An 18,143-nucleotide genomic window follows, 5' to 3' on the forward strand; every position below is an offset into this window, starting at 1 on the left:
GGGTGCCATCACCCTGTTTTTCTGGCTTTTGGGGCTGGGGCAGGTGGGAGAGGAGCCAGGAGAGGTTTAAAGCAGTAGGAAAAGAGGAACAAGAAGAGCATTCACTTAGCCCGAAAGAGATGAAGAGGAGAAGTTCCGCCTTATCCCGATGAAGAGGAGAAACTGTCCTTGCGTGGCACAAACCCAACGCTGGTGGGCCCCAAGACAACCTATATTAACAAATTCAGGTCAGATTTAACCAAAATTTTTTAAAGGATTGGGTAAAAGGTACTCTGGGCATTTGGTGCTGATTTTCAGCACATCCCAGACCAGGAGTGATGCTCCCGAGGGTGGAAATGCAGCTTCTGCCGGGAGTGCAGACCAAACCAGGGATGGGTGAGTGCATCGGTCTGCTCGTTCCCCAGCAAAACCATAAATGATGTCATTAATACAGGAGGAAAATAAAAACCCTGCCAGGCAACACGGCTTCATCGGAAATGATGTCACCATCCCTCCGATGGCGCGTTTTGCCATGACCATGAGCAGTGCCCGTGACCCAGCCTGCCCAGGGCTGCCGGAGCCCCAGCACCGGAGCCACCAGCCCCCTGGGACTCAATGGATTTTACCGATGATAGTGAAGAAGGCGAAATCCTTTGGGAGGAAATCTTCAGGTGACATCAGACGTGAGCTGTGAGTGGAGGTGACAAAGCAGCTGCTGCTCTCACAGAGGCGGACGCAGGAGATGGATCTGGTTTAATACGAAGCTAAATCACGGGTTTGTATTAAACACCCAGCTTCGGTACGGGGTAGGCGACTCATCCTGGGAAGCAGCGCCCGAGACAGGGATTTTGATGGACATTAGGTGTGATGGGCAGGATGTGAGCCCCGCAGTCCCCTTGTCCCATGTGGATGGTACAAGATCCCACTCTGTCATGGCCTTATCCGACAGCGCTGCGCTCCTGGGATAAGGATCAGGAGCTGGAAACCCCGGGGCTGCGGCACATGGAGCCCAGCATGGGTGCAACCCTTGGGTGCTGAGCACGTCCTCCCTGGGTGCTTCATCACCCCGGGTACTTGGTCTCCCGAGCATCCCGCTCATCCCAAGCCATGCCAGTGAGGCGCAGGGAGGAGCAGCAGAGACATCACCGATGTTTTGTGAAAGACGTTGTCCACCATGTAACCAGAGGCTCCTTCTCCGTGCGCCTGTCTTCTGCCTGGAAGAGCATCTCCTCCACCTTGGTCTCACAAGCGCTGCCTTCGGGCCGGCTGCTCGAGGGTCGACCCCTTCCAGCTCTAGGAGAGATGCTCCAGGGAGCTGCAGGCACGTCGGGCAAAGCAACCTCAATGTCCTGCCTCTCCCAGCCAGCCGCCAAGGCCAAGTCCTCTCCTGCCTCCTTCCCCCCATGGCACCAGGACCCCGAAATGCCACCCAAAGCTTCCCCGTTCCTCTCCGGCTCCGCTCCTATGGGCACTGCAGACATTTCCCCTCGCTCTCGAGGCACATCCACCCAAGAGGGGAGGACCTCCATGATACAAGAAGAGAAAAATGTGCAGGGAAGTCACCAGGAGTCCCAGCACAGCTGATTAGGACCGTACTGGTGGGACACGAAGGACAGGGACAGACTGGGGGACGCAGCCAGAGGAGGAAGGAAGCAGCAGAAGCCCATCTCCCTCTGCCACGCCAAACAGCAGCACCCATACGGTAACCTCCGTGCCAAGCCCAGGCAACTCAGAGCTGAAACACCCGCGAGGGTTTTCCATATGAGGAATGACGTGGGTGGGCATTGAATCCATATCCACCATCCCGGAGATCCCACAGGCAGAAAAAGGAGCCAGAAGACAACTCCCAGGGCAAATGGCAGCACTACAGGGATGATTTCCAGCGCTGCAGCATCCAGCTGCCAAGTTTCAGGGGGTGCAGGCAGCCGGCACGAAGGCTTTGCACCCTCCTCCTCCTCTCTGATGGGGTAGCGACAGGAACCAAGGCGGAGGGTTGGGACAACCTGCAACCAGTGACCCCGCCAAGCAGCTGAGCCAGCAGCCCTGCTCTGCTCCCCGCCGCGTCCCCAGGGAGAAGGAGGGATGCCAGCAGCGCTCGGGGGCCGCTCTGTCCCCTCCGGAGCAGGGTGGGCTCCAGGGAACGAGGAGCACTTAGACCACGGCAAGGGAGAGCCTGGAGCAACATGGCACGAAAGACTCACAGCCCAGTGAACACGAATGTGTAATGAGCAGAGACGCGGCAATGCGAGGAGATGCTGAATATGAAGGATTAAAGAAAAAGGAGAAATTAATCTTATTCATAAGGCAGAGCGGGTTTTTAACTCATGCACACAGCTGCTGGAGGGGGAGGTCAGCTTTTGCAGGGTGGCTGCTGCTTTGATACAAATCAGGAGCGAGAGATGTAAGGCTGAGCACTTCCCAGCACTGCCAAGAGCTGTAAGGGCAAGCTCCCGTGAGCGGAAAGCCTCCCAGCAGGAACAGAGCCCACCTCTCACCCCGAGTCCCCTGCATCCCCAAGCACGCGCTCACCAGGGCTTCGGCTCTCCAGCTGCTGGGAGCCATCCCCCTCGTCCCCCATTTTCACCCTTCTCCTGCGAGGTCAGCGCTGCCATGCGTCTGACCCCATCTGGCCAAAAGACCTCGAGGCACATTTTGGGGAGGGAGATGCTGCCAAAGCCAGGATGGAGCTACCTCCTGCTTGCCGAGACGGATGGAGCTGGGCTGGCCACCATCCCGGGATCCGGCGCTCACAGGAGGTGAGGAGATGCCAGCACTTGGTTGAATCCCACCCCATCAACCTCCATCTCCTACCCACCCTTGTCCGCAGCATGTGACTTCCCGGGAAGCACAGGGCTGTTGGGCGAGAGGTCAGTGAAAACACGTCTTTTTTAATGCTTTTGAAATACAGCAGATAAAGCAATACCTAAAAGCGCTCTCGGATCCGTCTCGCACCTGCTTTCCAGAGTCGAGGACCATCCTGGCACCCTTCGGTGGCAGTCGGGTGCTTCGTGGGAATGCAGCGCTGCTCCCTGCGGCTCACCCCATCGCTTTCTGCTTCATTAACCCCTTCTTTGCTCCTTGATGGATCTTTGCATCCAGCTTCCCTGTAAAGAGGGGATTCAAAAAAGAAAAAACCACAACAAACCCTCATCACTCTTTATTTTTAAATGCTATTTGCAATGCAAATCAGCTGGAGGCAGCGAGGTCTCCTAGTTAGTGTGTTCCTGTCACATTCAATTATCGTGCTTGAGGAACCAGGCGTTGCCAGCCGCTGTGGATTCCCTCCGCAGGCGCGACACCGGGAAGCCAGGGGCAAGCGTGTCCGACGCGGCAAAGAGACGCCGGAGAGGGGGAAATTCAGCAAGGAGGAAAGTAAATTAACATCCAGCACTCGCTCACCGCTACTGGGGGGGGAAACCAATCCCTTCGCTCGCCCGCAGGATGCGTGTCAACACGTTCAAAGGAGATAGGGGACCATCAAGCACCATGTCAGGGACATGTTTTCTCCATGGCGTGGCAGAAACCCAAGCTTGGGGACAACAAACCCTCAGCTTGGGGACGATGATGCAATGGGGCACACAATGTGATGGGGACCAACTGCTCTGTGCTACCAAGCACCAGGTTGGTGGCCTCCAAGGCCACCAGCTGGTAGGGCCGTGCTGCTTTTGCCACCAGGCAGCACCTCGGGGAGCCCAGGCGCCCACGGCCGGCTGTTCCGCTGGGATCTGGAGCAAACACTGCCTCCCTTTGTCCTTCACAGCCCTCAGCGGCTTCGCTGCCAGCTCTGCTTTCCCACCTGGGAGAGGAGCAGGACACCAGAACCAGATTTGGGCAACTCCTGCAGAAGCCAAAAGCCAGGCACGGCAAGCAAGCCGGGAAGGCGATGCGCTGCCTCCGAGGAGCGTCCCTGTCCCTCTCTCCCTGCCCATAAAAAAACAAGGATGCTCCCACTCTCCCAGGCAAAGCTCCTTCACCCAAAAGGGAGAGGAAGAAAGAGAAGGTGACCTTAAGCGAGGCAGCACCGCAAAGAGCCAGCCTCCCAGAGAGGCTCTGCCATCAGCCAGCGCCAGTCACCTCCTCTAATGCCACGTCTCCCCAGGAACTCGCCTCCCTGCTCCTGCTCCCCTGCGTCTTCCCATCCTCCAAATGCCAGCCTCATCCTGCCTCTGAGTGTAGCTGGGAGCAGGGACGGGGCTCCACCGTGTTGCAGAAGCCAGCAGGAAAAACTGCAGAGCCTGTGGTGAACTGGGGAGGGTGGCCCTGGTCCCTGGGGAGCATCCCCCTGCGTCCCTCGGGAGGGCCACGGGCAGCCACTGTGGTCAGGAGGGGAAGCAAAGGGATCAGAGCTTGATCCCAAGGAGATGGACAGACAGAGCCCATCCCAGCAAAATCCCAGTGAAGTGGATGGAGCTGGAGCTGGCATGCACCTCATCTGGGTCCTGCAGCACTGTCCCTCCAGGGAATCAAGCCCGGTATCACCCCATGGGTGAAGCACAGCCCATGCAGTCCCTGGGAGAGCTACGCTGCTCCAGCCCAGCTACAGCACACAGCAGATCTCGTCCCTGGTGGGGACCAGATCCACCAGGCTCCAAACCGGTCCCACTTTGGCCACTGGTCCAAAAACTGACAGTAATTGCCCATGTGCCATGAGAAGCAGGCACTTGCCCAGAGAAAATGGCTCCAAACCCAGCCAGAGACCATCACCTTCTCTTCAAACCGAGAAAACTTTTCAATTTCAGCTCAATGAAGAGTCTGACAACGCTTTTCCCAGGAGAGGAAGGTAACAAAACTGCTTCGCTCAACATGTCCCACCAGGACAACCCAGTGTCCATCAAACCCATCCTCCTCCTTCAGCTTGAGTTTTGGGCCAGCATTGCTCCTGTCTGAGCTTGAGAGGGAAGTTCAGTGCACCAAACCCATAATGTGTGCAAAAAAAATGTGAGCGAGGGTTTGCAAGTCACCACGCCATAGATCCGCAAACTGAAATGCGGCTACGGTCAGGTTGAAATTGGGAGCAGAAACCGGATGCTGCCAATGTCTCGGTGCAGCAGTTGCCAACCTGCAGCCCACAGGACACAAAAGGGCATCTGCAAAACTCTTCCACCATCACAAATGAGAAAATTAAAACCGAGGCCAAGCAAAAGGGCAAAATAGGGCATTATGTGGAGCATCTGCTTTCAGACAGTGCCCTTGCCCTGAGCCGCAGAGTTTGGAAGATGGTCTCCTACAAGTTCTGGGAGATCCACCATCCCCTCTGCCACCCTATGTGGGAGACGACTTTCCCCACCTGCCTAAGGATGGGGAAGAAGCCCCCTCCTTGCAATGGCTGGGAACAGCGATGGGAACCCAACGAGGCTGTGCCAGCACACCCAGACTGCCCGGAAGCAGCATGTCGGACCACCACATCGCCAAGCCATGGGGTTTTTGGCAGGAGAAAGGCAGTGAGTTCACACTCGCTCTGTGCTCTGGTCCCCCACCACCAACGCTGTGTTACCTCCAGGGCTGTAAGCTTTGTATTTAACACGCCTGCCTGCTCCTCCTGGACCCCAAAAGCGATCAGGAGGCTCCTCTGCTCTACCAGCTGGCAAACATAAAACATTACATAGGTAGTCTTTAGGTAAAGGCTAAAAATAAGGCAACAGCCCCAGGGTCCCCTTCTCTTTCCACTGAATGGTTGAAGGACTCTCATCTCACACTGCGATGTGTCCCTTCACCCACTCCTCCGCATTATTCCAGCCGTTGGCTGTTGAAGGGAGGTTTCTGAGCATTGCTTGAGGGAGGCTTCAGGGAAGCTTTGCCCAGATTCAAGGAAATCTCCCAGGAGAGTTTTGTCCCTATGCGCTAAAACTAAGCGGGGGCTTGTTTGGGGAGAGCCACGCTCCCAGATGCAACACAAATACAGTGCCCATCCCTTCCACACAAACAATAACCCTGGCAGCAAAAATCGAGCTATGTTACTTTTTTTTTCCTGTCCCCAGGCTGCTAGAAACAACTCATTTGCAATGGAGAAGCACTCGGATGTGATTGTGGCGAGGTCCATGCTGTTATCTGGCAAGGAAAACCATGCTGGCTTGGCTTCCCAACAAGACAAACTGGCATTTTGTCATGGCTTGAGCCAGGCTTCAAGGAGACCGGGGCAGCCGGCAAGCTCAGGTGGGGACGTGAGCCGGCACCTTCCCCCTGCTCTGCTTCCAGCTTGGAGAATTAAGCTTTTGACTGCCTCGGATGTAATGCCAGCTCCTATTAAGACAGCGCCTTACCCCAATGAAAGGTCAAAGCCTTCCCTGCTCCTTCCCTAGGCTGTCACAAATATCACCCAGACGGACGATGTCCCCTCCGGGAGGGGAACATGCAGCTCCACAGTCTCCCCCACCGCTGCTCTCATGACAGCTCCTGTCGGGATGGAGGGCAGGAAAGGCAGGGCCAGCAGCAGGAGCGGGCAGCGCAGGCAGCCGCCAGCACAGCCGGCTTCCTTCCAGGCTGTTAGACTGATCCTTCTCCAAGCAGGGAAGTGTCACAACACAAAGGAGACGATGTGACAGATGGGGAGGGGACTGGCAGCGCCTGCACCCAGCGAGGCAGATGCGCAGAAGCCAGCCGCCCTGTGCTCACACCGCGCGGCAGCTTCCCCTTCAGCTGCCGCCGGCAGCTCTCCTCCTAACCACAGCCGGATGGAGGCAGATGTGGCAGTGAAGGGGGATGAGAGAGCCTGTACGAGAGCAAGGAGAGGTTAAAACAAGAAAAAAAAAAATAGAAGGATGCAGCGGCTGCTCCAGCATGCAACAGCGACAAGGCTGTTCTACCACTGCAAAGACGTTTGCATCCTAAATAACTCGCCGCAGACCTGCCTGCTCACCGGCACGCTGGGAAGGACCCGTCCCTGGGGGAGGACGGTGCCGGGAGCAAGATCCGAGCGCTGCAGCTCACCAAGCATCGTTTGTCGCCATCGGCTGAATGCACCTCCCAGACGTTGCTACAAAAGGCAGGGAAGAATCCAAATTGTTTTGCCCTGCTCAATACCCAGCCAGGGCAGGAATATCCCCAGCGCCCAGGGAGAGACCGAAACGATGGGAGAACGGTGCTTCTCTGAGCAGAGAGGGGGGAAAAAACCCTCAAAACCAAAAAAAATAACCCTACACTGTGCCCTTATTAACGGGTCCTGAGAAATCCTGCCGCTCCTGTGCCACTAGATAACTACTCCCAGAGAACCACTCTGCAAATGAGAAAGAAAACCCAGTCATCAGCTCTGCTAAACAAACAGCCAAGACTATTTCTGCTTATGCCGCTTTTAGCCCGTCAAATTAATTTTTCACATCCCCTGAAAGCGTGTACGGTGCCTGCCCCAGGCTGTGTGGTGGGGAGGCTGCTAATAAGGACGGAGCTGACTGCAGGCTCCCCAGCTGCTGCATCCCTCCTCCATCCTTTTTACGGCAGCGGGCAGGAATAACTGGCAGCCTGCAGAGGGGCTGGTGGCTCATAAAAGGGACTAACGACGCTGGCAAGCGGAGCGCGGACAGATGCTGCGGCGCTTCCCTGCAAGCTCTGCCAGGACATCCCATCCTGCCGGCCTGCGGATGGAGAACATCCATCTGGCCCTGCAGCTCTTGCTGCTTCAAGCCCTCACCATCCTCACGGGCGAGAGGGTAATTTTGAACCGCAGGCAAGGAGCTAGCGCGGATCCGTCTGAGCATCGCCGCACCGGCTCATATCCTGACCCAGGCTGATGCCAGAAGCGGATCAGCTGCAGACACGCGCGCTCTTTGACTCCCGAGTGTTTGCAGAGGCAGGAAGAGGCATGTATTTGGAAGGAAGCAACATCTGGGGAAAGGGGAACCGAAGACAAAAAAAATATTACAGATGTATTCGAGTCATTAAACAAACACCTACAGATCAAAGAGCACAGGGCAAAGGTTGCGAACTCATATGGCAAAGGCAAGCAGAGGTGGTGATGAGAGCAGGCACGAAAGGCCAAGGGGGGCATCTGTGGAAACTTTACTACTTACAGATTTTGGGTTTTCCTTTGATGGGAAACTTCACAACCATCTCCTGGGGATTAGTGCAGATAAAGACAAATGGAGACCCGGACTCCTGGCTCAGATCCGGATACTGCGAAACACACACACAAAACAGAGTCAGGCCGACTGCCACGGGTGTGAAAAGAGCTCGGCGGTCAGGAGCAGAGAAATCGTTATTTAAGAGATGGGTTATATCTAGGCTGTAGCAGCTCAGACTAAACAGTTCAAGAACCTTTAATTAAAAAATAAAACAATTGCAGGTTTGGGTCTTAATCAGCGAGCCCCTCACCAAGCCTCTCCTCATCGTGCCTCTGCCAGAGCTTGCTCCTTTTTTGGATTTGCTCACCGAGCCGCTTCCCTGTGTGCTCCCTAACCCTTTTCAGCCCCTTTTAGCACCGATTTGTGTTTCGCTGCCTAAAAGGAGTGGTTTTACACTTGGCTTAAGCTGATCTAAAGCGTGGGGTGTCAACAGAGAGGCGGTCGGGGCTCTGCCCTCCCAAGCTTGCCTGCTCACTGCCTGCTTTGCACTGGGACAAGCATGGGACTGATTTTCAGCCCAAAGCATTCCCAGATTCGGCTGACCGGGGATGCAGGTACCCCCACCAAATCCCAGCCAATTGCGGATGGCACAGCAGCACCTCAACCAAAACAGCCTGGCCAACCCAACAAGACGATGACCACCAGAAGGTTGGCCACAACTCCTACCAAAGCAGCTGTCCCAGCTATGGGTACAGCCCCATCTCTTCCCCATGAAGCTCGGTTCAAACACAAGGGCTTTGAGATTTGGAGAGCATGCACCATCCTGCTGTGGGACGCGCAGCCCTTGAGATTTGTCTGCATCTAAAGGGTGAGCGGTGGAAAAATCGCTTGCAACATACCAGGTCAACGGCTCAGAGAAGCCGTCTGTCTCTGTGCAGGGCTAGCTCCGTGTCTACGGAGAGATTTCACTACGATGAAGACATGGGGGAATTTTATAGGAAGAGTATGAACAGATTGTTTCTCTCATTAACTATGGGGGGAAAAAGGGAAGGAAAAAAAAAAAAGAAAACACTCAGTGAGGGAAGCGCACCAAAGTCCTGTCTGGACGCAGCTCACCTGGTGTTCAGAAGTGAAATGCAAAGCAGTAATAAAAAATGTATCTACCAACCATCACTTCAGATTCTCCATTAGCTGCAGACCTTGCGCTGACAGGCACAGAGGCAAGGGCATGCCATGAAGGTGCTCCAGCCCAGGAAACCCTGTTCAAACAGACTGCGGAAGTGGTTTCCCTTCCATGGGAAAACTGCCTTCTTTTTTCTTTGCTCCCCTGCCTTCCTCGAGCAGATCCGTCAAGGCTGCTGTAGGGGACAGGATGCCAGACCAGATGGAGCAGCGTGTCCTGGCAAATCCCCCATTTGTTACTAACAAATGACTCCTAGGCTGAGTGTTTGAAAAGCTCTCACCAACCTGCCAAGATGAGTTTGGATTTGCCCTGGAACAGCTGGGCACGGAGAGGGAAGCAGGGAGCAACCCGCTCTCCCTGCGCTGTAGCAGGCTTTGGCAGCATTGCCAGCGGTTAGGGGAGATTTACAGAAGCCTGACACCGGGATTGGATCAACCGGGGAAAGCGTTTCCAGCCCCTCTCAATTTACAACAGCGTGTAAGAGCTATTCACCAAGCAAGAGAGAGAGATGTACGTGCACTTAGCTGCTCTGTACAACACCTGCGCTGTGGGAGAAAAAAAGCGCACTGATCTGCATCGCACGCGGATGCCCTGCTGTACCGATCTGGGGTTGGACAGGTTTCTTCCTCTTTTTTTTTTTTTTTTGGCTGAGCCATGTTACTTGACTTGCTTCCACCGCTCCGTGTCGATGCCAAGGATTTTCATTTCCCATCTGCAGGGAAGGAGGATCTTGGAAGGTTAGAAAGAGCCAATGTGAATATCCCCGGCCAAGGCCTGGTGAGCGCGAAATGCTGGCGGTGCTTTATTGCTCTCAGCATCACGCGGGTGACTGGTGGCCCCTCCATAGCCAGAGGACCTGATGTACCCAGCAGCTCCCACACTAGCGTGGCCTCCGAAGGTCACACCATAAAGCGGTAGGCATAAGCCACCATCCAGACCTGGTCACAGAGGTGCTCCATCCCCGCTCTACTACACTTGGTTCAGCCAGTGGCTTCTTCAGCCAGGTTGTGTGTCCTGGACCAGTGTGCCATAGAGGTCTTGCTGCCTGGAGTACAGCTGCTTCCCGAATCTCCTCAACCACCATCTCCTAGGTGGACCTGGACATCACCGTGTCCCCCTTCACGCACCTTACAGGCCCTCACACGGGGACTATCCCCGTAACGGCTACCCAGGCATCGGCAGTGAAAGCGACAGCCAGGCTGCTTTCTCCACTGACAGCTTTCATCTGAAACCAGGATCAAATCTCCAAAAGCTTCCAGCTCAATCCAATCCCAAGGCCGAGGCGGATGCCACAGCTGCGACTTGGGTTTACGCTTCCACACCGCAGCCTTTCATCTTCGCTCCCAGGGTACATTTCTGTACGTGTGCCAAATCCACCCGTGTCCTGCATTTTAAAAGCCTCAGTCCTTCCTCTGGCATCTCACTCCCAGGAGGAAGGGAAGGAGCCCCTCGTTGAGCCGCTACATTTAAGGCTTTCTATTGTACCTACCCCGGAAACCTCTTATCCCATCCTGGTGAACAACAAAAGCAGAATACTCCTGCCTGCCGGAGCTGAGAAAAAGCCGTAACCCTTTCCTCTGCCTAGAGACAAGATGATCCCAGGTAGAGAAGACAGGGCTGAGCTCCCACAAGATGCTGAGCCAACCTAATGGCCAGGCTCCCCTCTTCCCCCAGTACCTTCCACAAGTCAATTCAACTCATTCCCCCTGCAGAAATTTAGGGAGCTTTTGGGCAAAGTCAGTTTTCTACTGGGTTAATGGGCTGAACTGCTCAAAGAATGGTCCGGTGAAGCAGGTGAACGGCAGGAGCACACGGCTGAGGGCTGGTAGGAACTGAGACTCCCCTCAGAGAGCAACGAGAGGTTGGACGTGCCCGCTGTACCTCCTGAAACCACTGCCTACAACCTGAACAGAAAAACAGTGACATTCTTTTGCCACATGACAAATCAGCAGGACCAAGAGCACAGCCTGTCCCCAGTGCACCTGTAACAAGCTGCCAATATTTAACGTGTTTAGAAACCACCTCCATGGACCTCATTCCTAGAAGTCACTGGAGCTGTTACTACTTCCTACCCAAAATCTTTACCTGTTCCTATTTAGTCCCCTAAACAGCACTTGCTCTCGGTGTCATTCATGATCACCATGAGCAACGTCGCCTGTAGACACCTATGGACTGTATCTACACTATCTTGTCTCATCATCAACAAGATCAAGACAGACAGCGTGGCTAAACCGCAGCACTCCTCCGCCTCTACGGCTCTTTCTGCAGCTTAGCTCAGTGCTAGGACATCAGTACCTACCTGCCCCGTACCGAAGATGCCTCTCCTATTGGCAACTACTCAGCTGACTTATGCTCTCAGTGGAGATGCTGCCACCAAGATACCAAACACAATTGCCTCTGTTACATTTTCCGAAGCTGCCCAAGTATCTAACAAGTAAAAAGCTCATTTCTCGATGTTTCTGCTGTAAGAGGTCCGTCGAGTCACTCTACAATCTACGACACAGTAAGTTTAGGAGACAGAGAACAAATTTCCTCCCAACTACTACACCCCACAGAGAGCGGCCACTGCCCATCAGCGCTTCAGCAAACATGAGACTTGTAGTAAAAGCCCAAAAGCCACATCTAGTTTGCCAGAGAGAGAAGACAGCATATCCGCAGTAAAGAGGATCTGCAACAGCAGTTTTTCAAATAAAAGGTCAATTTAGAGGGAAACCACACTCCCTCTCTACAAGAATCAAACCCAGCCAAGAGTCTGATGGGGGATGTTCCTTCCTAATTTCAATGGAACTCATCATTATAATCTTGAGGGTGTAAATAAGACACGTGCCAGCACTCCAGGCTTTGACATCACCTCTACCAGGAACCAACTCAGCATTTAGGAGAAGGTGGCTAAAAAGGCCCTCTACAACAAATGAAGTCCAGAGGCCAGTCCAAGTCCAGAGGCCTCAAGAAGGAGAAAACCCACCCTCCTCCAATCCTGCAGATGAGCAGGAAAGCTTGAAAGAGGAGGGTTATGCAACGTAACTATGGTGTAAAAAACATGATTCAGCCTCCTTTCAGACCTTCTGCCACCTCATAGCAGGCTTGCGACGAGGCAATCGGGAGGACGGTGGGCTCCGTGGGCTGCGAACAGCCGGCACAGCTTACCAACTGCTGTGCCAGCCCACTGCTTCGCACAGTCTAAAACCCCACATACAGTCCTCATACACCAGCGTCCACGCAACCGCCACCCTCCTTGTTCATCCCATCTCTGCGACTGCACCAGTCGGGCTTCACTTTGCTGCTAGCAGGTTTGTAAGATCCTAGCTGTAAAGAGATTAGTGGGGGGTGGAAAGCAGATCTCAAGGCAGCTTAAGACACGCAGAAAGAGCTCGAGGTTAAATGTAGCGACTGAATACAAGCTGGAAAAGGGAGCTGAGCGCTGGGCTCCTCGGAAAACCGGCCACCAGATTTGCCCTCTCACTGGAGCCAGCGCTTTGAACATACGTTAAGTGGCTATCAGATGTCCCCAACAGCCACCTCAATCAAGCTGCAAGCAGGGATAATTGCTAATGAATGTTGCCTACACTTTGTTTTCACCGTCCCTGTCTCCCATCACCAACTCGTCACCACCAGAAATAGCAGCAGGGCTGCCCAGCCTCCCCACTCCGCAGCCCACAGCAAAAGAGCAAAGGAGGGGACAAGCCAGCTCGGAGCCAGCAGAGACACGAACCCACCTTCTCTGACATTTGAGGAAAAAAAAAAATCCTGCTAATTTTCCCCCCGCCCCAAAATGTTAGAGTAAATATTTTTCTCCCTGATTTGTGTAGAGCCTGCAGCAGGATGCGGGGGCCGTGCAGGCTTGCCCAGCATCGCCAGTAACAATACAGGGTTGGGGACCCTTAGCTCGTCCCGATTCCAGCTCAGCAGTGGGGAAAAAAAAGAAAACATGGAGAAGGGCTGGCCCAAGCCCCTCGATTTCTTCACCCCTCCCCGATACATTGCGTTTGCTTGAACACGAGTGCCGTGAACTGAAGGCAGGGGAATCTAAAGAGCTGAAGGAAAACGTGCCGGGGGGGAGCCAAACCACCACTAATGAGTGAGCTCTGATCTGGTGTATCCAAGAAAGGAACAAAGGCACCGCGTGCAACGGAGCAGCAGCTCTGCGCAGCACAAAGCCAAAACATCCCCCAGCAGCTTCGTTAGCGACCTTTCAAGAGCATCTTTCGCTCTCACTAAGGTCTCCAGACACAAAAGGACACAAGCAAACATGGCACAAGAGACCTAGTGCTAACACCAGGTGGGAATAGCGCTGGTGTTTTACACAGGCTGGCCTACAGAGCCCTGCAATGCAGCCTGAGCTCTCCTCCACTCTTCTTGCCCATCAAGCGCACGACTGCCCGGCCCCAGCGCGCATCCTGGTTAGCCGGAACGCAGCAGAGAATTGCACGCTGGAACCTGTAGTCCTTCGGCAGGTCACCGCCATTCTCTCCATCTTACAGCTGCCGGGGGGTGGCCTTGGGGCACTGGCACCGAACGGCGAGGAGGTGGTTGAGATGTTCTGCAAGGTTAATAACGGAAAGGGTTGAATCATTTTCCTGGCGTGCCTCCTCGGTGAACAACAGGGGAAATACAGCTCGCTCTGCCAGGCAGCACAGGGCCAGGACACCAGCTCCAGCCTTCATTTCCCCGCTGCTCTCTAAGAGCTTTGAAATAAAAGAGGCAGCGCTGGAAAGCAACGCTGTCTGGAAAGAATAAAAGCAAGCGGAGCCCATGTGTTGGCAAGAGAGCTCACCGTAAAATGCGTTCAAAGGGAAAAAAAAATAATCTTGGCGGAGACGGCGTCCCCTCCGAAAGAGCAGGGCTGCTGCAACCAGCAGTGGCAATAAATCAGCTTTCCCCAGCAGGCAAAAACACGCACTGGGCTCTTCCCTGGGTGTTACGAGAAGCCTCTTGGCCACGTGCAAGGGAGGGGAGCGGGATGCGAGGCATCCCCCTGGGAGCCGGGCACAACTTCCTTCACCCAGTTTTCTTGGTGATTTGTGGGAAAGGCGGATCCGCTCTTCTTTCACGCCTCATAAGCTTCATAGCTGTCAGACTAACGTAACAGGTAATTAACTACTAAACAGCCATTTTCTCCTCCTCTCCGGAGGGAAATTGCTCACCATCCAGCTAGAAAATGTTTCTTTAGTGGCTTGCAAAGGGGAAAAGAAAGTCGGCAGTTTCTGGCAAGCAACGGGGGTGCCGCAGCCAAAGACAGGCATTTGCAGCAACGCCTGCAACATGGACGTATGGATGCAGGAGAAATGGAGCCCTCAAAAATGAGAAAGATGATGCTTATCCGGTTGTGGGTGCTGCAAACTCCCCGATTCCAGTTCGGGCACCAGCAGCAATGACCCCAGCTCTTGCCCGCAGATACCCCGCAGAGCTGCCTGGGTACAGCTGCAGACAAAACTGACCCAGCGCTTGAAGCTCAGTTATCAATCAGCTCTGCCGTCCATCTGCAGGTAGGAGTTATTAAATACCAAGAGGAAAAAAATATCGCACACTTCTCGCAGTCTGCAGGACCAGCCTTCAAGAACTGCTGTGCCCAAGCAGCATCCATCCTTGTCGCCTTTCCAAGGAGACTGGTGTTGAAGCATCATTTCCCCGTCTGTTGTTCTAACAGCGGTACTCTCCACCGCCTCTTTACAAGGACATTCACTTTTGGGGACTATCTAGCCAATCTCCCAACCCAGCATTCACCCTGAAGTGCTCCAGGGCACATTCGCCCAAAGGTGACACCTGACTGGCAACAGAAGCCATCGCCTGAGCCAGGAGATCCAGATTTGCCGCTGCTCTGTGTCACCTTCTCCTGACTCAGACCTCCAGTTTTGGAAAGAGCTTGCAGAGCACCAAGCGCTTCACTTTGAGGTTTGATCTCCCTCATGACACGGTCTTGCAACACGCTTTCAACTTTGAGCACGTTTTCAGGCATCATCTTTTAAGGACCTGTTCCCTCTGCCTTAGCACAGGCCAACGAGGCTTTTGGCCCATGAGAAACGTAACATTTTCCTAAACAGAAACCCCAAAACAGATCCAACTTTCTAGAAACACCAAATTTTCTAGCCTGAGGCAGAAATATCCAGTACGGCAGCCTTGCGAACATGCGCCCAAGGAACTCTACACGCTGCTCTTGGCCACAGAAGACCACATGGATGCAAAGGAGCCACTCTGCGGAGGCTGGGTTAGAAAAGGGATACACGCCGATGTTCAATGCGAATCAGCAGAATGGGCAAAAAAGAAAAAAAAGCAGGATCGCAAAGAAACACAAACAAAAGCCGGCAGCCAAACTTTTGTTTGAAAGCCTGTCAGGTCTAGACTGCAACGTGTGAGGAAGGAACAGCTCGAAACCACAGCTGCTAATGGTTATGGATTTGGCAATCAAAATGTCTTTGTTAAAAAAAAAAAAAAAAAACTTAACTGCCTTACTATTGAGGTTACAAACCGCAGCCTTGATGCATTGTTGCAGTCAACATCCTCCCTGCTGTTTTTGAGAGCTTACATCTGCTGCTGGCAGATCATGTGCTGGCATAGGCTCCCTTTGCGAGGATGCGCAAGGAATTTTGCTAGCCTGCCTTCCTTTCCCCTTCTTCCCACAACGATGCCTGTCAGTCGTTGCCTGCTCTGCCCCTCGCATGCTTAGCTGGTACGCAACCAGATCCAGATGCAGCAGGCTGGGATTGCCGCAGGATCCTTCCCCTGGCCGGTCGGATCCATCCAGTGGGTGTTCTCCACCGCCCAGCCTCGAGCCCGGCTCTCATCGTCTTCCTACACCACAAGCTGTACTTTGATTCAAGGGCAGGGGAAGCGATTAAAACGTAATAACAGGACTTTGAAATGTAGATTCAATATCCAAACTCGTGCTGGTGCACTCAGATTTCTAAAACGCTGAGCAATCTGCCAGGGCTCCAGTCCGCAGGGAGACCTGGAGGACTCAGCGGTGCCGGCAAACACCGGGCACACTGCACCACCCCTGCTCTCCCTGAATTGGCGTCACAGGGCCTACAGCCACCAACACCCTTCTGCGGCTTCAAATCCCAGCCTGAGAAAACACCCACCCATGGTAAACCCTACAAGCAGTGCGAGAAGGGCTTGTGATGTTTATAGAGTGCCTGACGACCGTCGGGGGAAACTGGGTGGACTTGGAAAAATATTCAGTAGTGTACTAGGCTCAGCTGAAAGAGACGTTTTCTTCCTCCTGTGCCAAGGGACGGCGGAGGCAGGGCTAACCTCAGCTGCAATGCAGCCCCACCACCCGCACTGTCGGACAAAAGCTGGCAAGGAGAAGGAAAGAGGTGACGGGGAGGAGGAGATGAGAGGAAGCCAGGGCACCTGCTTCTGCTCAAGCAGCTCAGAACGCCTGCACCCTGCTAGATACCGCCAGACATTTTCAAGCAGCTTCATAAAGTCCTTTCATAAATCAGAGTTGCAAAGCAAAGGGGTAAAAACTGCACAGCAGAGTGCAGCAGGTGACAGAGATCAACTGAGCTTTGAAAAAACCTAATTTTGGTGAACACAGCCCTGTGCAGATAAGGCAGCCGCGTCCCTGCCCTGGTTTACTTCGGCAGCCACCACTCCCCACGCTGACCCTTGCTGCTACTCCCCGAGGAGGTGTGACGCTGGCGGCTGCTTCCAGCTATTGATTCAATCCCACCAACGTGATGGGATTTCTCACGGCCCAACGCGCGGCAGAACCAGGATACGCATCTGAGCGACCGGTCTGTTTGGGGTTATGAAATCGATGACGCGCCAAAGAAAGCTGAAGCAAGCGTAGTCCTTGGGCACTTGTACATTTACCGCAGTGGTTATATTCTGTAGCTGTCAGCTCCCCTGTCATTTGGGGTCACCACCTAAATGGTGGCCATGGCTCAACCTGGTGGAGCTACAACCGGACGGTGAGGATGGGGGGCACCTGAGCAGCAGCCAGGCTCGAGGTCAATTTTACCTAACCTTTGGTTTCAGGATTAAATAAAAACCAAACACCAGGAAGGCGGCAAGTATCAGTGACCACATCTGAAAGGAGAAAAAAAAAAAAAAATCCCAGATCACTGACTAGTTTGCTGAAATGGTAGCAGAGGCTAAGTCCACAGTCATCATTAATTAAGTCATATGCTCCAGCCTTGGCTTCGTTTTTTCCCTAGGGTCTAGGAAACCAGAGGAGAGGGCAAGCTAGCCTCTATCATTCGATTTCTTTGGCATGTTAATGCATTCCTAAATTAATCATCATCAAGTGACAATCTCTCCTTCATCTTAACAGACTGAGCAGTGGCCTCAGTAAACCTGCTGGCTTATGCAAGGCAGCTGGAGCCTTAGAAGAGTCTCTGATGAAAACCAAAGCACTTCACATAAGGGAAAACTCCCCCATCTCTTACCATCTATAATCCAAACCAGCTGCATGCCTGCTCTGCTCCTAGAACCACGAACCAGGGGGGCTTTACGCGGTGAGAAACTGAATAAAGAGATGCATCACCGTAGGTCCCTGCAAGCCAGACTAATGCCTAATACCTCTTGATCTGGCATCAGGCTACACACGAAAGACAAATTCAGCTTAGGAGAATTCAGGGACCTGTAAAGTTCAAAGGCCTGTCGTCGGTTGCAATCATTAACAGCCACCTAGATTGCTGCAGAAGGAAGTGTATCTGATCCAGCCTTCAAAACCCTGCTAAAAATCATTCATTGGTAGAGGCGCAATAACTAAGCCTCAGGAACGAGAAGGCAAATATCCCAGCAGGAAGGGGTGAGAAAAGGTGCCAGGACAGCCACAGCATAGCACAAACGAGCGTTTGTCTCGCTTGGAGCTGGCGCTAGGAAACCTTTACTTTGGGGAGAAGGTCCTCGTAAAAAGTCTCTACGTATTTATACTGTTCTTCAAAGTAGACGTCAATGTATATGTTTGTGTTTCTCCCTCTCATTAACTTTTTTCTTAGGAAAATATTATCAGCGTGCTATTGTTCCTTTATTTGGAG

General features: G+C 53.5%; 1 protein-coding gene across 1 annotated transcript in view; it reads right to left on the bottom strand.

The window, feature by feature from the left end:
- Nucleotides 1-2,847: 2,847 nt before the first annotated feature.
- Nucleotides 2,848-18,143, bottom strand: part of TRIP4 (thyroid hormone receptor interactor 4) — a 32,940-nt gene continuing 17,644 nt past the window's right edge. Inside the window, exons 12-13 of the mRNA XM_059823949.1 lie at nucleotides 7,983-8,085; nucleotides 2,848-3,083 (exon numbers count right to left, since the gene is read on the bottom strand). Of these exons, the coding sequence (XP_059679932.1) occupies nucleotides 3,016-3,083; nucleotides 7,983-8,085 (171 nt within the window). The 3' untranslated portion in view covers nucleotides 2,848-3,015. The remainder of the gene's footprint in view (nucleotides 3,084-7,982; nucleotides 8,086-18,143) is intronic.

The sequence above is a fragment of the Gavia stellata genome, chromosome 13, assembly GCF_030936135.1.
Source record: "Gavia stellata isolate bGavSte3 chromosome 13, bGavSte3.hap2, whole genome shotgun sequence".
In the NCBI taxonomy this organism is placed as follows: domain Eukaryota; kingdom Metazoa; phylum Chordata; class Aves; order Gaviiformes; family Gaviidae; genus Gavia; species Gavia stellata.